The 22,588-nt window shown below is 35.8% G+C and overlaps 2 protein-coding genes across 2 annotated transcripts in view; one reads left to right on the forward strand and one right to left on the reverse strand.

Moving 5' to 3' along the window:
• The window catches only part of Reg-5 (Rhythmically expressed gene 5), a 44,393-nt gene extending 32,430 nt beyond the window's left edge, over positions 1-11,963 (reverse strand). Inside the window, exon 1 of the mRNA XM_067774527.1 lies at positions 10,655-11,963. Within this exon, the coding sequence (XP_067630628.1) occupies positions 10,655-10,816 (162 nt within the window). The 5' untranslated portion in view covers positions 10,817-11,963. The remainder of the gene's footprint in view (positions 1-10,654) is intronic.
• Positions 11,964-17,929: 5,966 nt separating this feature from the next.
• LOC137244871 (putative sodium-coupled neutral amino acid transporter 10) overlaps positions 17,930-22,588 on the forward strand; it is a 121,213-nt gene continuing 116,554 nt past the window's right edge. Inside the window, exon 1 of the mRNA XM_067774543.1 lies at positions 17,930-17,983. Coding sequence (XP_067630644.1) covers positions 17,945-17,983 — 39 coding nt within the window. The 5' untranslated portion in view covers positions 17,930-17,944. The remainder of the gene's footprint in view (positions 17,984-22,588) is intronic.

Here is a 22,588-nt window from a genome sequence, read left to right on the forward strand (position 1 = left end):
TGGATCAGGGTGACCCAGAATATCTTCTGTCGGGTACCGCTAATTTATTTATATATGTCATACCACGAACAGTATTCCTGCCAAGATTCCAAGGGCTTTTGATTTCGCCCTGCAGAACTTTTTCATTTTCTTTACTTAATATGGTAGGTGTCACACCCATTTTACAAAGTTTTTTCTAAAGTTATATTTTGCGTTAAAAAACAAATCCAATCACCCCTTTTTCGTATTTGGTATAGAATTATGGCATTTTTTTTATTTTTCGAAATTTTCGATATCGAAAAAGTGGGCGTGGTCATAGTCGGATTTCGCCCATTTTTAATACCAATATAAAGTGAGTTCAGATAAGTACGTGAACTAAGTTTAGTAAAGATATATTGATTTTTGCTCAAGTTATCGTGTTAACGGCCGAGCGGAAACTGGGCGTGGCTTCAACCGATTTCGCCCATTTTCACAGAAAACAGTTACCGTCATAGAGGCTATGCCTTTACCAAATTTCACAAGGATTGATAAGTTTTTGTTCGACTTATGGCATTAAAAGTATTCTAGACAAATTAAATGAAAAAGGGGGAGCCACACCCATTTTGAAATTTTCTTTTATTTTTGTATTTTGTTGCACCATATCATTACTGGAGTTGAATTTTGACATAATTTACTTATATAATGTAAAGATATTCAATTTTTTGTTAAAACTTGACTTTTAACTTTTTTTTTAAGTGGGCGTGTCCGTCATCCGATTTTGCTAATTATTATTTAGAACACATATAGTGATAGGAGGAACGTTCCTGCCAAATTTCTTCATGATATCTTCAACGACTGCCAAATTACAGCTTGCAAAACTTTTAAATTACCTTCTTTTAAAAGTAGGCGGTGCCACGCCGATTGTCCAAAATTGTACTAATTTTCTATTCTGCGTCATAAGGTCAACCCACCTAACACAAGCCTCATCGCTTTATCCGTCTTTGGTAATGAATTATCGCACTTTTTCGGTTTTTAGAAATTTTCGATATCGAAAAAGTGGGCGTGGTTATAGTCCGATTTCGTTCATTTTAAATAGCGATCTGAGATGAGTACCCAGGAACTTACAATCCAAATTTCATTAAGATATCTCAAAATTTAACCAAGTTATCGTGTTTACGGACAGACGGACGGACGGACATGGCTAAATTAATTTCTTTTTTCGCCCAGATCATTTTGATATATAGAAGTATATATTTATTTCGATTAGTTTATGCCGTTACGGGGTACCGTTATGCGAACAAAATTAATATACTCTGTGAGCTCTGCTTAGCTGAGTATAATTATGCATAGCTAAGAATAGATAAAGTAGCCACTTAGCCTTTGGTCAAGTAACCTGCAAGGGTAAGCTTTATTGTCAACTTTTTTAACAAAGAGATCGCATAGCTCCGAACAGAATGCTTTATTGTTAACTTCGAGAGCTCAATAGACCGCATAGCTAAGTCATGGTATTATAGTCGCCTTTTACGACCGGTTAACCTATCGCGGGCATATTCGAATAAAACTACGTAAAAGACGTTAAGTATTTCGGAAAAGGCTTAATGTTGGTGTATTTGCAATAGTAGTTCGCCCTTATTAATCGGCACATTCACGTTGTTGATTGTCGGTTTTTGTCATGAAGATCTTCTAAAGGAAGCTTGAAAGGACTAGGAATTTCAGTAGGTACGTTATTGTTAGAAGTGTTCGTTGTACTTACCTATTGGACATTATTGTCGAAGGAGGTTTATTTGGTCAAATTAGAGCGTTCACCAAATTATAGTTGATATAAAATAATTTACCGACTATTTGATGATGTCGTTGGTGGTCCGTCGCACAGTGGTCGTTTTGTGTTTATAGATAGATTTAGAAATTTACTAGAAAAGTTTCAAGTATCTGAGAATTTCTGCTTTAAATGCGGCATTACTACGAAAAATTGCAGAAAAAATGCATTAAAAATTAAAGAGAAATCTTAGACACTTGAAACTTGCACATCATAGTACTAAAACTTTATGGCCTCAAAACTGTTTACATAATATTTAATAAAACCAGAGAAATAAAACATTTTGGAATTAGAATTTTTTGTACCACAATTTAGTTTTGCAAAAATTAATGGAAAATGTTCAATTTGTCCCCATTGTGTGTTGATCCCATGACAAGCCTGAGCGCGGTATTCTGTCAGATATGCAAAACCCTTAATGTTTGGCTTTGCTGAAAACGTTCTTTAGAACGGACAACAATAACTGAGGGTAACTTCTTCGATAGAAGGAGTACAGAATGACAAATTCTAAACAAAAATATGAGCACATTTCTTTTGAGATCATGGCCCATATTTCGTTTTAATATCGTTTAAGATCGAAACTCATTTTTCAATCACAATAGCTCTGAAATGGTGTGTTGGACTAATGACTTATGTGAACTAGCGACTAATTAGAGCCATATTTAGAAAAATTTATTAGAAATAGTAGGTCGACAAAAATAATTTTCAAAAAGTGGCTCGGTTATATTAATATGTAGCTACATATTTGTAATTGCATACCTACTTCTGTACTTATCTTTGTTGTACTAGAAAAGATCTTTTCCTCTTATAGTATTAGGCCCGGTTTTTCAGTACAAGTAGGATATCAACTGGAGAAACGTGTTGAATATTCATTTGAGAACTTTAAATTTCTTAAAATATTTCAAAGGTTGGGTTTCATAATGATAATAACGTTGGAGATCAGCTCGAGAACACTAAATTTTACAAAATTTCTCCAAGGTGGGATAGTGATTGGAGTTGGATATCAACTCGAGAACTATATGGTTTAAAATAATTAAATAACGCTAGCACCTCCGGAACTAGATATACATTTCGCTGGAGAAATTTTTTTCCGTTTCCGTATCTATAAATTATCTAAATAATAAAAAACCAATGTTGCCGCACAAAGAAGCCCACCCCAAAGGTGGCCTTAAACTGTGGCTGAAAAACTGCTTAGTAGTTTCACTGGAGTTTAAATTTGCCTAGATTTCAAACAAACATAGTTAATGTTTGGCTTAAGCAACTACTGAAAAACCGAGCCTTAGTATGTAATCAATTACAGAATGAAAATGAGTGAAGCATCTACAATGCGAATTGAATAATTCAATTATAAAACAACAAGGAAGTCTAAGTTCGGGTGAAACCGAACATTATATACCCAGCTGTATACTTGAAATGCTGTTGTTGTTTGTTTTGTGTGCTTAATAGTGTTACAAGGCTGCACAATAATATATATACATATGCTATTCTGAACTAATTTTCGCTTAAAAGAAGCAAAAAGGATACAGAGGCTAACACCAATGACCTTGAGCGGGTAATAATGCAGTTTTCCTTCAGATATGGAGATTTCCCTACTGTTTATTTTAAAATAAAGATATAACAGAACGATAAACATAAGCACACAAGTACCATTGTACTAAAAAACGTTATTACAAAAAAAGGGTAGGGTTATTAACGAATTTTCGAACTTTTACTAGAAATAGTTTATTACCTGCATCTACGCACTTTTACAAAATCTTTTATATAAAAGAAGGCGATTTAACCGATTTAGTCCATTTTTACTGAAAATATTTCCTGTTAAACACAAAATTTTTCGTCGAGTTATGGCCCCAGAAACGTTGGGAAATGCATTGTAAGAAAGGGGCAGTGCCACGCCCATTTTTCAAGATTTCAAGAATTTTTTCCCATTTCTTGTTACAATGGCACAAAATAAGATTGGTACAAAACTATTTTTCGGTAAGATTTAACTTATTATTTTTGCCTACGACCCTTTTTAAAGTCATTTATATAAAAGTGGGCGTGGTCCTTAACCAATCTTATCTATTTTTTTCGAGAAATATTTCCTGCTTTAGGGAAAATTTGTGTACCCAATTTTGTTACGATATGTAAATTTTTCTTCGAATTCAATGGTTTTTGTCGAAGTTCGTATATTTGAAATATTCGTCCACGTACATAGAAAACTTTTGTTGGTGTAAAGTGAAGTTGTTGTATTAGCGTAAAATTTAGTGTCCTACATGTAGGACATTGGGCACATATTATACTACATATACATTTTTTAGGGCATTTTCTCTACATGAAGCTTTGGCCATTTTGGAGGATGATAGTACAAATTTTGATACCATAGCACTATTGCCACCAACAAATGCAAATGCAGACGTTACCGACGAGGATTCCGGCGAGGAAGATAATGTTGATATAAATAAATTACCAGCTTCGCAAATGAACAGCGGCGTTGAAGTATTTTCGAAATACAATGTGCATGATGAATGGGATTCTGATGATGACATACCATTGTCTGAAGTAAAAAAGTTTCTCCCGAAGAAAAAGAATCTTAAAAAAAGAAAACAATATCCCTATGTGAAGGAAGACGTTTTTAGCGCAGATGCTGAGTTTATAAACACCGATGAAATTCTCGATTTAGCTGAACATTCCCCAACTGCTCTTTTTTACTCAATATTTGACGATGAGTTATTTGAAATATTGACAAGAGAGACAAATAGGTATGCAACTCAAAGAAATATAACACTCCAGGTAAATATATTTGAAATGAAATGTTTCATTGGAGTACTGCTTATTAGTGGATACATTCCAATCCCCAGAAGAAGAATGTTCTGGGAACGCTCGAAAGATTGCAGCAACGAACTGGTTTGTGAAGCTATATCAAGAAACAAATTCGAGTTCATAATCTCCAACATCCATTGTAATAATAACAATTCTTTAGACCAGTCTGACACATTTTCCAAAGTAAGACCATTGTTTACACTTGAATCAAAAATTTATGAAAGCTGCCTATACTGAAGAAAATCATAGCGTAGATGAAGACATGGTTCCTTATACAGGAAAACGCGGCTGTAAGCAGTATATCCATGGCAAACCAATACGCTACGGTTACAAGCTCTGGTTTGGTACGACTCGGCAAGGCTATATTAACTGGTTCGAACCTTATCAAGGTGCTTCCATAAATATCAGTGAAATTTATAAGGACCTTATCAAGGTGCTTCCATAAATATCAGTGAAATGGAAGGACCAACATTTTCATTTGTATTTCGATAATTTTTTTTCTTCAATCTCTCTACTTGAACAACTTACCAATAAACAGATTTTTGGCACGGACAAAATGAGGGAGAATCGTATTCCTGGAAGCACTTTAACAATTCTAAGAATATGAAGAAAAGTGCTCGTGGTAGTTACGATTTCATCAAAATTGCTGATAGCGACATAAAGTTGAACGACAATAATATTGTGACCTTTTGTTCCAATGCAGTCGGAGTGAATCCCACAAATTTGACAACACGTTACTCCCAAAAGGAAAAGAAATACATACAAGTTGAACAACCACGTGTCATAAAATATTATAATAAGAGCATGGGAGGGGTTGACCGTTCAGACCAAAATATTAGTCTTAACCGCACTGCCATAGGAGGTAAGAAATGGTATTTTCCCCTCACAACTCATGGTGTAGATATGGCTGTTCAAAATGCCTGGCAGATACATAAACATAATGGTGGAACAATGGATCAATTATATTTCAGAAGAAGTATTGCGACAACTTTGCTCACCCAAAATAAAAGGGTGTCTATCAGAAAGGACATCCTTCACAAAGTTCCATCGACGATTTGCGGTATGATAGAATAGATCATTTGGTAATTCCACAAGATAAACAAACCAGGTGTGGCGCTTGCCATCAAAAGGCAACAACAACGTGCGAAAAATGTAATATAGGATTACATGTAAAATGTTTTGTTACATATCACAGGAAATAATTTAAATGATGTCATAGTATACCATGTGCCCAAAGTCCTATATATAGGACGGCTCTAAAATTCAACTTTCAAAATAAATTTTTTTTTAAATCATTATCAATTCGTCTTTTTATTGTCATTTCAATGGAAAATAATACAAAATCACGATGGAAAAGTTCCTGTACAACGAATGGGCATATCTGGGTTAAAAGGGAGTGTGCCTTAGTTCTATGGGTGGACACCTTTTCGAGATATCGCCATTAAGGTGGACCAGGGGTGACTCTAGAATTTGTTTGTACGATATGGGTATCAAACGAAAGGTGTTAATGAGTATTTTAAAAGGGAGTGGGCCTTAGTTCTATAGGTGGACGCCTTTTCGAGATATCGCCATAAAGGTGGACCAGGGGTGACTATAGAATTTGTTTGTACGATATGGGTATCAAACGAAAGGTGTTGATGAGTATTTTAAAAGGGAGTGGGCCTTAGTTCTATGGGTGGACGCCTTTTCGAGATATCGCCATTAAGGTGGACCAGGGGTGACTCTAGAATTTGTTTGTACGATATGGGTATCAAACGAAAGGTTTTAATAAGTATTTTAAAAGGGAGTGGACCTTAGTTCTATGGGTGGACACCTTTTCGAGATATTGCCATTAAGGTGGACCAGGGGTGACTCTAGAACTTGTTTGTACGATATGGGTATCAAACGAAAGGTGTTAATGAGTATTTTAAAAGGGAGTGGGCCTTAGTTCTATAGGTGGAAGCCTTTTCGAGATATCGCCATAAAGGTGGACCAGGGGTGACTCTAGAATTTGTTTGTACGATATGGGTATCAAACGAAAGGTGTTAATGAGTATTTTAAAAGAGAGTGGGCCTTAGTTCTATAGGTGGACGCCTTTTCGGGATATCGTTATAAGGGTGGACCAGGGGTGACTCTAGAATTTGTTTGTACGATATGGGTATCAAATGAAAGGTGTTAATGAGTATTTTAAAAGGGAGTGGGCCTTAGTTCTATAGGTGGACGCCTTTTCGAGATATCGCCATAAAAGTGGACCAGGGGTGACTATAGAATTTGTTTGTACGATATGGGTATCAAACGAAAGGTGTTAATGAGTATTTTAAAAGGGAGTGGGCCTTAGTTCTATGGGTGGACGCCTTTTCGAGATATCGCCATTAAGGTGGACCAGGGGTGACTCTAGAATTTGTTTGTACGATATGGGTATCAAACGAAAGGTTTTAATAAGTATTTTAAAAGGGAGTGGACCTTAGTTCTATGGGTGGACACCTTTTCGAGATATTGCCATTAAGGTGGACCAGGGGTGACTCTAGAACTTGTTTGTACGATATGGGTATCAAACGAAAGGTGTTAATGAGTATTTTAAAAGGGAGTGGGCCTTAGTTCTATAGGTGGAAGCCTTTTCGAGATATCGCCATAAAGGTGGACCAGGGGTGACTCTAGAATTTGTTTGTACGATATGGGTATCAAACGAAAGGTGTTAATGAGCATTTTAAAAGGGAGTGGGCCTTAGTTCTATGGGTGGACGCCTTTTCGAGATATCGCCACTAAGGTGGACCAGGGGTGACTCTAGAATTTGTTTGTACGATATGGGTATCAAACGAAAGGTGTTAATGAGTATTTTAAAAGGGAGTGGGCCTTAGTTCTATGGGTGGACGCCTTTTCGAGATATCACCATTAAGGTGGACCAGGGGTGACTCTAGAACTTGTTTGTACGATATGGGTATCAAACGAAAGGTGTTAATGAGTATTTTAAAAGGGAGTGGGCCTTAGTTCTATAGGTGGAAGCCTTTTCGAGATATCGCCATAAAGGTGGACCAGGGGTGACTCTAGAATTTGTTTGTACGATATGGGTATCAAATGAAAGGTGTTAATGAGTATTTTAAAAGAGAGTGGGCCTTAGTTCTATAGGTGGACGCCTTTTCGGGATATCGTTATAAGGGTGGACCAGGGGTGACTCTATAACGTGTTTGTACGATATGGGTATCAAATTAAAGGTATTAATGAGGGTTTTAAAAGGGAGTGGTTTTAGTTGTATATGTGAAGGCGTTTTCGAGATATCGACCAAAATGTGGACCAGGGTGACCCAGAACATCATCTGTCGGATACGGCTAATTTATTTATATATGTAATACCACGAAAAGTATTCCTTCCAAGATTCCAAGGGCTTTTGATTTCGCCCTGCAGAACTTTTTCATTTTCTTCTACTTAATATGGTAGGTGTCACACCCATTTTACCTACAAAAAAAGTTATATTTTGCGTCAATAGACCAATCCAATTACCATGTTTCATCCCGTATTTGGTATATAGTTATGGCATTTTTTTCATTTTTCGTATTTTTCGATGTCGAAAAAGTGGGCTTGGTCATAGTCGGCTTTTGGCCATTTTTTACACCAATACAAAGTGAGTTCATATAAGTACGTGAACTGAGTTTAGTAAAGATATATCGATTTTTGCTGAAGTTATCCTGGGGCGTGGCTTCAACCGATTTCCCACTTTTTCACAGAAAACAGTTATCCGTCCTAAGATCTAAGCCTCTACCAAATTTCACAAGGATTGTTAAATTTTTGTTCGACTTATGGCATTAAAAGTATCCTAGACAAATGAAATGAAAAAGGGCGGAGCCGCGTCCATTTTGAAATTTTCTTTTATTTTTGTATTTTGTTGCACCATATCATTACTGGAGTTGATTGTTGACATAATTTACTTATATAATGTAAAGATATTAATTTTTCTTTTAAAATTTGACTTAAAAAATATTTTTTTTTTTAAAAGTGGGCGTGGTCGTTCTTCGATTTTGCTAATTTTTATTAAGCATATAGTAATAAGAGTAACGTTCCTGCCAAATTTCATCATGATATCTTCAACGACTGCCAAATTTCAGCTTGCAAAACTTCTAAATTACCTTCTTTTAAAAGTGGGCGGTGCCACGGCCATTGGTAAAAATTTCACTAGTTTTCTATTCTACGTCATAAGTTCAACTCACCTACCAAGTTTCATCGCTTTATCCGTATTTGGTAATGAATTATAGCAGTTTTTCGATTTTTCGAAATTTTCGATATCGAAAAAGTGGGCGTGGGTATAGTTCGATATCGTTCATTTTAAATAGCGATCTGAGATGAGTGCCCAGGAACCTACATGCCAAATTTCATTAAGATACCTCAAAATTTACTCAAGTTATCGTGTTAACGGACGGACGGACGGACATGGCTCAATCGAATTTTTTTTCGATACTGATGATTTTGATATATGGAAGTATATATCTATCTCGATTCCTTTATACCTGTACAACCAACCGTTATCCAATCAAAGTTAATATACTCTGTGAGCTCTGCTCAACTGAGTATAATAAATGTAAGGCGCTATAACCTCCGAAGAGATTTTAGGCCGAGCTTCTCTTCCAATTTGCGTCGTGCTCCTTTTTTTTAATTTTTCCTACAAATTGGCGGGACGGGACCTACCTGTTTTATGCCGACTCCGAACGGCATCTGCGAGGCTGATGAGTTTTCACTGAGAGCTTTTCACGGCAGAAATACACTCGGAGTGCTTGGCAAGCACTGCCGACGGGCGACCCCGCTTAGAAAAATTGTCTTCTAATTGAAAAATCTTATTTCTAAAATTTTGATGTTGCTTTTCCCGGGGTGTGAACCCAGCTCGGAGCACGCTACCATCACACCACGGTGGCCGCCAACATTGAAAATTGCTTAGACAAAAAAGGAGTGGTGCCACACCTATTTTCAAAATTTTTAGTGGTTTCCAATTTAATGTTGTAATTCAATTTAGAAAGTAAAATTCTATTGATGCAAAGCTCTTTTTCGCTAAGATATAGCTTATTATTTTCGTCTACGACCTTTTTAAAAATCTTTTGTATAAAAGTGGGCGTGGTCTTTAACCGATCTCGTCCATTTTTCGAGAATTATTTCCTGCTATAGGGAAAATTTGTATACCCAATTTTATTAAGATCTGTTAATTTTTCTTCGAGTTATGGCTCCCCAAACATAGAAAATTGCGTTGTCATAAAAGGGGCGGTTCCAGGCCCATATTTTAAAATTTGAAGTTTTTCCTATTTATTGTTATAAATCCACTTGGGAAATAAAACATCATTGATATAAAGCTCTTCTTTGCAAAGATATAGCTTATTTTATTCGTCCACGACCCTTTTAAAAATCTTTTATAGAAAAGTGGGCGTGGTCCTTAACCGATTTCGTTAATTTTTCTTCAGAGCATTCTTTATAGTAAAGGCAACCTCTCTGCCGAATTTTTTTACGATAGGTTTAACGATTTTTGATTTATGATTAATATTTGTAAAATTGATTTTATCACAAGTGGGCGGTGCCACGCCCATTTAAAATTTTTTTTTTCAAATTTTTATCAAGAGTCTCAATATCAGTCCACACGTCAAATTTCAACATTCTAGGTGTATTATTTACTAAATAATCAGGTTTTTTGTGTTTTCCAAAATATTATATATATAAAAAGTGGACGTGGTTATCATACGACTTATTTTCAATGCCAATCTATTCTGGGTCCAGATAAGCTCGTTTACCAAATTTGGTGAAGATATCTCAATATTTACTCAAGTTATCGTGTTAACGGACAGACGGACGGACGGACGGGCAGGCGGACATGGTTCAATCAAATTTTTTTTCGATACTGATGATTTTGATATATGGAAGTCTATATCTATCTCGATTCCTTTATAGCTGTACAGCCAACCGTTATCCAATCAAAGTTATAATACCCTGTGCACAAGTACAGCGGTTATAAAAAAATCCAACAAACGTTTTTGTGTGTGCTTTTACCAGTTATTTTCCACAAAGTCTAAAACTGGAAAGTCCTCCTTTGTGAGATTTAATAAGTATGTGTGTTTTTTTATCATTGTTACCTACCTTTTCATTACGGGTTAAGAATTCCCAAATCGGTATGGCCGAGCCGCAACACAGTTGCATGGAAATTAGTAGTATGAGGCTTGCTGCAATTACTTTCGACGCACCAACGCCCGAGCTGCGGTGCGAATTAGTGTTGTCGTGTTTATTGATAAAAATACCCATTATAATTTTTTTGTTGATAAATGTTTTTTTTTTTTAGAAGATACCCGTTTCACGCCAATAAATAATGCTAAATAACACAACTTTCCAAATACATGTTTCTTAAACACAAAAAAAAAAATGTTGGGCGGGATGAATTGTTGTTTGTTATGAGATATGTATGTAAATTATACGTATTTTTTTAACTATGTGATTATATTATTTTATTTTGTCTTCTTTTTGGGTTTCAGCTTAGTTGATTAATTATAATTTATTCTTTTTTTTTGCGTCACTTTTTCTCCACTTTTTTAAATATGTATTTATTTTCTAGTTTATAATTTCTTTATTACTCCGTCAATTTTACTTCTCGCAAATTCGCTTGAATTCATTCAATTGAGACTTTCTTTTTTCTCCTCATCAACGATCGATGTATTGCGATAGCGTTTTCTATGGCTATTTCGTTACTTACATGCACAATCAGTTGTAGCTTTACATCCGGTGCAAAATGTATTGTATATATGGATGCTTGTATGAGCACACGCGATCAACCGGATGACTGCAGCGACGTGAGTTCAACAAAATGCGGCTACCATGCTCAACAAGCTGGACTTAACCTCTTCGCTTGTCTGAAGTTTCGACTTGTTGTTCAAGTTCCGTCTTTGCAACACTTTCTTTGAATAGCAAATGCGCTCTCTGAATCTCAATTTCCTATGGCGGTTGTATGATATATATACATAGGTACACACAAATATTTTTATGTGCGCATTGAAGACGAGTACTAAACAAGAAAGTGACGTAAACACACTTTTTATGTTTTTGTTTTTTTGCTTGTTTGTGTTAAGTTAGCCACCAGACAGCCTCCGCTCAGTCTATTTTCAGCTCTAGACTGACTTTATAAATGTTCAATCTTTTTTGCCTGAACTGAATCTCTCGTCAAATGAAATACTTTAAAATCTATTTGCAACTTTAACTTAAAAACAGTTTAAATTAAATATTCTTCACATTTATTTGCATTCAGTTTTTGGTTTCAGTTTAAAATAAACAAGTAGGTACGAAAAAACAGCAGAGGCAATCAAACTAATATCAAGCACACTAATCTCAAGTTGAACACGTTTGGCGACTCGATTAAAAATGACGACTCTCGCGTGATAGTTTTAACTTTTACACTTAAAAAGAGGATTTTTTAAATTTTCAACTTTTATTGAGGCTTGCCAAAGCGTAGAGTACCGCAAAAAAAACTGGTCCCAGCCCATTTCAGCTCTCAGAGAAAGAGCTGCATATGTATGTTCATACATACATGCCAATACAGCAGTGGGCAACATTTTTCGAGACGCAAGGGCCCATTACTCATACTTAAGGGCCCATTACTGATACTTAGCATAGACTTGACTTGGCTTGAGAACTGTCACTTACAGTTCTGTTAAATGAACATTGCATGTTACTGATTACTCAAAACTTAGCAACACTTAACTTGACTTAGATGTCTGTTGAATTTTGATTTTCTATGTAAGTTCTAAGTGACGTTTACATTTTGAGATGCCATTTGTTTGTTTCCATTTCATTTTGACATTTTGTCATACAGAGTGACATTTATTTTTATTTTATTTATTAATTTTTACAAACATAAATTAATTGTAGTACTCAAAATTAACTTTGTTTAAAAACCACCACTTTTTGTAGCAAATATTTCACAATAAAATGACAGCTGGAAAACAGCTGATTATGATGCCAGATTGTATGCGCTAAGTGGAATATAATCGTGGCTTAGTTGCCAAGTTTACGCCAAGTCAAGTCTATGCTAAGTATCAGTAATGGTTGCCACTTTTGCTCTATTTGGACCAAAAATGGTCCTTTCCAACCCCATTTGGTCCGCTGGTCCCTTTTTTCCAATTTTGGCCCTTTTTAGGCTGTAATCAAGATTGTTTGTTTTCACTGAAGAAAAAATGTTCAACACTGCCAACAAAATTTACCACACCTTCATAACCCTTATATAATTTATAATTTACATCAATGAATTCCTTACAAAAACATTGATGTCAACAAAACCTAGCGGAACAATGGCACTTCACCTAGCAGATAGTTTAGAAAAGTGTTGGATCTTGAAGCAAACCAATTTTCGTAATTGTTGGTGAAACAAACGGCCAATCAGAAAATCTTGTTCTGATGGCTAGATATTTCGATCGTTTATCAAAAACTGTTCGTGATAGACTTTTGTGACTGTTTGAACTTAAATAAAGTTGTTGCAAATGCACGTACATCTCAAAGTAATTTGACAGAGTTGTCCACTGATGAGACATTCTTGTATTGAAAACTAAATAAATCAATGAGACTTATTTGTTTTATATTAAGTGCACTTACCACTGTTTTATGTTCAAGTTATGCGATATGCTTCGATAGGTAATGAGAGTTTTTAAATTTTTCTCACACAGCACAAAACAAATTGATGAGTTTTAGAAATTCCCAGGCTATTATGTTCTTCACACTGCAATGTGGCTATATTTTACATTTTTGTGTCTGGAAGTTAATAGCATTTCTGCTATACAACCGTCAAATTCAATATGATTTACAGAATTAAAAGTTTCTATATATTTCCGAACTGCGCTAAAGTGTTCAATCAGAAAAATTTAGTTTGCTGATATTATTCCATCAATATGAGCAATTTTAGGTGCAATGATTATATCAAAATAATGGATATTTAAAAAATGTCAGTGTACATAATTTAGAATACTAAGTATCTTATCCCAAGAAATATTTTTATTTGAAGTAAAGCAGGAATATTTTTGGAAAGCGACAACTTAACAAATGTTCAACGGAGATCGGATATAAACGCTTTGTGCCAAATTATTCCCGTTGGAGAGCAGAACCCCAGAAACTTTAATAAAATAACATTGTTAATAATAACTAATTTCTCCTACCTCGTCAAATGGAAATTCGACCATTACTACACAGTTCAGACTTTTCAATGGTAAATCTGAGGACTGTGGCTAGATTCAATTAATGTGAGTTTTGAAATGTACATGTACAAATTACATGGAAATAATGTACATTTCAAAACCCACACTGAATCTAGGCCATAGATGGGACAATTGAAACGCGAGGGTGCACTTGTAAACGGAAGAGTAAAAAATTAAATAAAAAAAAGTAAGGAAGGCTAAGTTCGGGTGTAACCGAACATTACATACTCAGTTGAGAGCTATGGAGACAAAATAAGGAAAATCACCATGTAGGAAAATTAACCTAGGGTAACCCTGGAATGTGGTTGTATGACATGTGTATCAAATGGAAGGTATTAAAGAGTATTTTAAGAGAGAGAAGGCCATAGTTCTATGGATGGACGCCATTTAGGGATATCGCCATAAAGGTGGACCAGGGCTGACTCTAGAATTTGTTTGTACGATATGGGTATCAAATGAAAGGTGTTACTGAGCATTTTAAGAGGGAGCGGGCCTTAGGTCTATCGGTGGACGCCTTTTCGAGATATCGCCATTAAGGTGGGCCAGGGGTGACTCTAGAATGTGTTTGTACGATATGGGTATCAAATGAAAGGTGGTAATGAGTATTTTAAAAGGGAATTGGCTTTAGTTCTATAGGTGAACGCCTTTTCGAGAAATCGCCATAAAGGTGGACCAGGGGTGACTCTATAATGTTTTTGTACGATATGGGAATCAAATGAAAGGTGTTACTGAGCATTTTAAGAGGGAGTCGGCATTAGGTCCATAGGTGGACGCCTTTTCGAGATGTCGCCATTAGGGTGGGCCAGGGGTAACTCTAGAATGTTTGTACGATATGGGTATCAAACGAAAGGTGTTACTGAGCATTTTAAAAGGGAGTGGGCATTAGGTCTATAGGTGGACGCCTTTTCGAAATATCGCCATTAGGGTGGGCCAGGGGTGACTCTAGAATGTGTTTCTACGATATGGGTATCAAATGAAAGGTGGTAATGAGTATTTTAAAAGGGAGTAATCTTTAGTTCTATAGGTGGAAGCCTTTTCGAGATATCGCCATATAGGTGGACCAAGGATGACTCTAGAATGTTTGTACGATATGGGTATCAAACGAAAGGTGTTACCGAGCATTTTAAGAGGGGGTGGGCATTAGGTCTATAGGTGGACGCCTTTTCGAGATATCGCCATTAGGGTGGGCCAGGGGTGACTCTAGAATGTGTTTGTACGATATGGGTATCAAACGAAAGGTGTTACTGAGCATTTTAAGAGGGAGTGGGCATTAGGTCTATAGGTAGACGCCTTTTCGAGATATCACCATTAGGGTGGGCCAGGGGTGACTCTAGAATGTTTGTACGATTTGGGTATCAAACGAAAGGTGTTACTGAGCATTTTAAGAGGGAGTGGGCATTAGGTCTATAGGTGGACGCCTTTTCGAGATATCGCCATTAGGGTGGGCAGGGGTGACTCTAGAATGTGTTTGTACGATATGGGTATCAAATGAAAGGTGGTAATGAGTTTTTAAAAGGGAGTAATCCTTAGTTCTATAGGTGGACGCCTTTTCGAGATATCGCCATAAAGGTGGACCAAGGGTGACTCTAGAATGTTTGTACGATATGGGTATCAAACGAAAGGTGTTACTGAGTATTTTAAGAGGGAGTGGGCATTAGGTCTATAGGTGGACGCCTTTTCGAGATATCGCCATTAGGGTGGGCCAGGGTGACTCTAGAATGTGTTTGTACGATATGGGTATCAAATGAAAGGTGGTAATGAGTATTTTAAAGGTGGACGCCTTTTCGAGATATCGCCATAAAGGTGGACCAAGGGTGACTCTAGAATGTTTGTACGATATGGGTATCAAACGAAAGGTGTTACTGAGCATTTTAAGAGGGAGTGGGCATTAGGTCTATAGGTGGACGCCTTTTCAAGATATCGCCATTAGGGTGGGCCATGGGTGACTCTAGAATGTTTGTACGATATGGGTATCAAACGAAAGGTGTTACTGAGCATTTTAAGAGGGAGTGGGCATTAGGTCTATAGGTGGACGCCTTTTTGAGATATCGCCATTAGGGGGGGCCAGGGGTGACTCTAGAATGTTTATACGATATGGGTAAATAACGAAAGGTGTTACTGAGCATTTTAAGAGGGAGTGGGTATTAGGTCTATAGGTGGATGCCTTTTCGAGATATCGCCATTAGGGTGGGCCAGGGGTGACTCTAGAATGTGTTTGTACGATATGGATATCAAATTAAAGGTATTAATGAGGGTTTTAAAAGCGAGTGGCCCTTAGATTTATATGTGAAGGCGTTTTCGCGATATCGACCAAAATGTGGACCAGGTGATCCAGAAAATCATCTTTTGGGTACTGCTAATTTATTTTTATATGCAATACCACTAACAGTATTCCTGCCAAGATTCCAAACGCTGTTGATTTCGCCTTGTAGAACTTTTTCATTTTCTTCTACTTAATATGGTAGGTGTCACACCCATTTTACAAAATGTTTTCCAAAGTTATATTTTGCGTCAATAAACCAATCCAATTACCATGTTTCATCCCTTTTTTCGTATTTGTTATAAAATTATGGCATTTTTTCATTTTTCGTAATTTTCGATATCGATAAAGTGGGCGTGGTTATGATCGGATTTCGGCCATTTTTTATACCAAGATAAAGTGAGTTCAGATAAGTACGTGGACTAAGTTTAGTAAAGATATATCGGTTTTTGCTCAAGTTATTGTGTTAACGGCCGAGCGGAGGCCAGACGGTGGACTGTGTATAAAAACTGGGCGTGGCTTCCACCGATTTCGCCCATTTTCACAGAAAACAGTTACCGTCATTGGCGGAGCCACGCCCATTTTGAAATTTTCTTTTATTTTTGTATTTTGTTGCATCATATCATTACTGGAGTTGAATTTTGACTTAATTTACTTATATACAGTAAAGATATTAAATCTTTTGTTAAAATTTGAATTAAAAAAATTTTTTTTTTAAAAAGTAGGCGTGTTCTTCATCCAATTTTGCTAATTTTTATTTAGCATACATATAGTAATAGTAGTAACGTTCCTGCCAAATTTCATCATGATATCTTCCACGACTGCCAAATTACAGCTTGCAAAACTTTTAAATTACCTTCTTGTAAAAGTGGGCGGTGCCACGCCCATTATCCAAAATTTTACAAATTTTCTATTCTGCGTCATAACGTCAACCCATCTACCAAGTTTCATCGCTTTAGCCGCCTTTGGAAATGAATTATCGCATTTTTTCGGTTTTTCGAAATTTTCGATATCGAAAAAATGGGCGTGGTTATAGTCCGATTTCGTTCATTTTAAATAGCGATCTGAGATGAGTACTCAGGAATCTACGTACCAAATTTCATGAAGATACCTCAAAATTTACTCAAGTTATCGTGTTAACGGACAGACGGACATGGCTCAATCAAATTTTTTTTCGATACTGATGATTTTGATATATGGAAGTCTATATCTATCTCGATTCCTTTATACCTGTACAACGAACCGTTATCCAATCAAAGTTAATATACTCTGTGAGCTCTGCTCAACTGAGTATAAAAAGTGGAGCACCCAGCTATTGGAAAAAAATTTTTTTTTTTTAACTTTTTGTCTGATTTTATAATAAAATTTATACAACCGAGTCCTGGAGAAATTTAGTTTAAAAATAAGATGTTAATGTAAATAAAACAGAACTAGGTTGGCTTGCGGCACGGGGTTGCTCTAAGGGTTTTCGTTAAAACATTTATTTATATAAGGCTTTTTGTTAGAATGAAAGTGTGTTTGACTTTGTACTTTACCACAACCTGTAATCAAAGATTTTACAAAGAATTCGATACATTCGTGAATTGCCGAATTGTTTGTAATCCAATTAAAACTACAAAAAATTGGTAAATTTCTTTGGAAGTTGGTCCTTTTTTTCGGTGAATTTGGTCTTCTTTTTCTTTGAATTTGGTCCCAAATGAAAACATGGTGTGGCAAACGTTGTTGTAGGTATAGTCAAGCATACATATCTCACTGGAACGATTTGTATCGCGATGTACGAGATTTTTGTCGTAGTCAATTATTGGTTGCGTTGTCGATTGAGTGATTCACTAAAACTTTTTAACTATTTGTTCGATTTGAGAGAAAGTAGTATATCTGGCAACGAAATGTTAAAATTTACGAAACGGTCAAAGAGGAGTTCGGAAAAAGCAATTAATCATGTGTTCGCGCCATAAAATTTCGTGCAGATTAAGCAAAGTTGAGTATTTTTGATATTTCAACATTTACTGCCCTTTTTTATATATTATTTTCAGAATCATAAATTAAACTTCAAAATAATAATAATTTGATTGTTTAAGTAAATAAGTTTTACCAACATTACAAGGGCCACGATAAATTGGCAATTATTTTTTTCGAGTTTCGGGGTTGATAGAAGTTAGTGAATAACTAGCAGAATTGTTAAAATTACTGCTAAGCGGTAACTTAACCGCTGTCAACTGTTGTTAAAAAAGATAGTGAATAGCGTCACTGGATCAGTTCTATGAGAGTTGGCGGCACTCAACTCATGTATATACATAATTAGGTACCTGTTAATTGATTTTTTTCCCGTATCGACCACTAAAATTTTAGTTTAAAATTCAAAACAAATTGTCAAGCTAATAGCAAGTATTCAAAGAATGAAACCGAAATCGAAGCCGTAACCGTAACCGTTTAAAACGGTTTCATTTTTCGTAACCAGAACCGTTATTTAAATAAGTAATAGAATGAAACCGAAACCGTTTCAGTCGCCGGAGGAAACTGGCTCCAAACGGTTTTTCCAAAAAGGCTAGATACTGGCAGCACAAGACGATTATATTAAAAATTTTTTTGGGGATTTTTGAAGTCTCTCAAATAGTGTTGTTTTCTTTGGAGCGTTCTCAGATTTTCATCATTAAAAACAAAATGATGGTATTCCGGTATGGAAATTTCCTTCACAGTACATGGGTTAATATATAATGGTATATTTAGATAAGAACAAGGTCGTTATATGTATTTTTTGTAACCTCAGAAAGGATCTGAGATGTTAAGAACTAGTTTTAAGAAGTATGAATATTAAGTTTAAACTTTTACCAATTACAAGTCTCGTTGTTAATGTTTGTTGTTATAGATTCTCGCGACACATCGCATGCAGGACACAAATTACTTATGTCGGGGGGTATATTCTGGACAAGGAAGATTTGAACCTGTAACACTATTCATATCGAAGTTGGGTCAGCGGGACTCTTGTTTGCCTTGGTAGTCTGCTTTCTTCTTCTGAGGGGATTAGATAATGTATATTGATAACGGTTTTCTGTGTGGCTTAGGCTTTGGACCTCCTTATAACGCTTACGGACCTGAGTGGGCATGGATTTGGTCGGTGATAGTACCAGGTCGAACGAGGTGAAGAAACCAGAAAGACTAGGTAATAGCTATTTATTTAGGAAACTATCGTGTAATCGGCGACGTACTAAATAGTGGGGAAGGCAGCTTTGATATGTAGATATTAGAAACTAGAACAAATTGTCCTTCCTTCCTAACGTGCTCAGGGCGAAGCTGGAGCGAGTCTATTTGAGATACAAAGTACTCTTAATATGTTTAACTGTCCGAATTTGATTTCTTCTGCATCTTCTGTAACTTATTTAATAAACTTATAAGATTGTAACATGAAACTAATCCAATTTTTCCAGAAATGTTCTTCATTTCCTCTTTCACAAAAAATTACACTCCCACACTATTGTTCAACTCAATCTTATGCATTCCAGTAACATCGCCACAATCAACCAAGATATTACGTTTGTAAATATAAAGGAACTTCAGATTTGGTAATTGAAGTTTATTTCTTCCTGCCCATTCACGTACAAAATTTCGCGAAGCACTGTTATAAACATTCTCACTATACAAGCAAAATGCTTGCTAACATATTTTGTGTTCTATTCATTTGTTAAATTGCAGTTTTTAACTGTGAAAAATGTTAGAAAACTACCAACAAGTGGGAATAATAATTTCACTTGCAAACTGTGAAAGCATCCTTAACACAATCAAATATCAAATTCTTTTTCTTATGCTTTACTTGCAATAAAAGTTGGAAGATGGCAACTTTTTCATGTCAGATGGCGCTAGTGTCTCTCGATCTGCCGTTCTCCATAAAATGTTCGTGTAGAAACATGAGTTGGTCCATTGCTGCATTACAGTGGAGTATAATGGTAAGTACTCCAGTGGACCAAATGGTCCAACGATTTTTGCAGGGTGGACCAACTCATGTTTCTACACGAACATATTGTAAGCCGATGATTGATCGTTTTTAACGATTGTAATCACTAAACGATGTTTATTGGACTGTGGGTACTCCATGGATTACTCTGGTGTAATGCGGAGATGGAGTATATGGTCTAGTCCTAGGACATCGCAATGTTAATTGTACCATATTTTTTGTATGAATTGTGGTTAATTTTGGGGCACTCGCTTGGTACATAGCGAGTACTCCATACATGCATGCATGGAATACTCGCGATTTTTGCAGGGAAAGTTGAAGCACGAGTATGCTCATATTGGAATACTAAGAACATCAAAATCGCATAGTGTGTTTGTTGAGCCACAGAGCGCTATGGCCTTAGGCGTTGTCCTACGTTTTTGCGTATTTATCATATATGGGGAAATCCGCCAAACTGTGGCTTTTTTGGAGAAAAAAAATTTTGTTTTTTAAACATCGTATCACGCAAATATCTATTTGTTAGGAACATTGCCGTTACTCGTCTTTCATAATGCCTCAAAAAGATATAGTAAAAAGATCGAGCAAAATATATATAAATTGAGGTCGCAATGTTAAATATAAATTTATTTCAACACTTCTGTACCGATTAAATCGAAATTTTAACAAAATATGGAGATATATGCAACTGTTAGCTATGTAAAATTTTTTTGATACACGAGACCCGGTTTTGTAGATATCGGTAAAAATATAAAGCCGAATAACCGCTAAATATTTTTTACTGCAAAGTTTGCAACACCTTTTTACCGATTCTTTTGAAACTTTAAAAACATATAGATATGTGAAGGAAGTATGTTTAGGTAAAAAAGTTTTAATACCCGAGATCCAGTTTTGGAGATATTGATAAAAATATAAACCCGGAAAACCTTAAATTTGTTTCCTTATTTAAACACTTCTTAACCGATTGTGTTGAAATTTTATCAGTATGTACATATCTATGTGGGGTATATTTAGGTAAAATTTTGTTGATACCCGAAACCCGGTTTTAGAGATATCGGCAAAAATGTGAAACCGGGTAACCGTCAAATATTTCATACCCGTTTGTTAATTTTTTCTCTACACCACAGTAGTATACAATCAATTGCTTCATATTGGAATATTCACGCAAGGAAAGTTATTAATAGCCGTGTTTTTTAACACGCGTATATCCGTTTACGCTTAAACTTTATATTGACTGCTAAGGGACAAACTATAAACACACCTCTGAAATTGCTGCGCATAAATTTTGTCCTACTAAATTTCAATACGCATTATACTCAGATGTAACTGAAATATGTGTCTTTGTTTCACCCTCTACACTAATTCTATGTATTCTATGTGTGTCCACAATTCATCGCAACTGATTCAGCTATATGTTATACCCTATGGCCATCAGAGCGTTGCGTCTCCGCTTTTCGGTACACCCTGTTGCTGTAGCTAGTTGTTTAACCACAGCCGCTAGATGGGTCTCCTAAGCATTATCTAAACGAAGATAGGCGTTTTTTAACACGCGCAAACGAAACGTATACGCGCGTGTTAAAAAACACGGCTATTGTTTGTACATGGGGTTAATATACAAAATTTTCGCCAAAAATTGGCAATTGTCAAAAAGTGTATAAATATTTTTGTTTTTAATTTTTGTACCAAATTTGTGTTTCTTTTCATTTACTTTTAAATAAAACCTGGCTTAAAAAAAATTTTTTTTTTCTACACTTTTTGACGATTGCCAATTTTTGTCGGAAATTTCGTATATTTGCCCCATGTACAAACATTAATAACTTTCCTTGCGTGAATATTCCAAGATGAGGCAATTGATGGTATACCACTGTGGTGTAGAGAAAAAATTAACAAACGGGTATGAAGTGATAAAAGTAAAATTGTACCTGTGCCCACAAAAAACATGCTCCTGAAAAAAATTTACGCAACCAAGTGCTTCCACTTTTCTGCCTCTACCTTCAAAACTGAAAGGGGCACATTGAATTTGAAGCCCCAGGTATTTTTAGTCCTTGATAGGCTATTATCGTGCATAATCCAAATTTCAATACTCAGTTGCCTCAAAAAGCCATAAGCAAAAAACTGTCAATATTGAAAATGACAAAAAAAAGTATCGCTACTTTGATTGATGATAGTTTTGAGTATTGGAGGGGCACATTAATTTTGCTCATACTTTTAGAATCTCCGTCTCAAAAACAACATTCGGTTTAAATTCCATAGCGTTTCAGCGATGCCTCAAATTTTTATCGAAAAAATTCAAAAAAAAATCAAGGGTATCGCTTGAAAAAGTGTAAAAATCGACGTTTTTTACGTTTCGAAGTTCTGCAAAAACTTACTATAAACTTTCTTGATTTTTAAAATCATCAGATCGGATAGTCAAAAGGTCAAACTTAATGTCCTTGTATTTTTTCCTGGCCTTAAGTTTATTGCCCGTGTGTAAAACCCTAGTATCCAAAAAAGTAAAAGTTTTTGGGATTTGCCCACATATGTATTTTAAATAACACTGGATCACAAATTCCAACTTTTTTTCTGCACCAGAGACGTCATTATGAAATTCCTATGTAAAATCCCCCCCCCCTGGTTCCGAAAATCAAGGTTATTTT

This window comes from Eurosta solidaginis, chromosome 3 (genome assembly GCF_040869045.1).
Source record: "Eurosta solidaginis isolate ZX-2024a chromosome 3, ASM4086904v1, whole genome shotgun sequence".
NCBI lineage: Eukaryota > Metazoa > Arthropoda > Insecta > Diptera > Tephritidae > Eurosta > Eurosta solidaginis.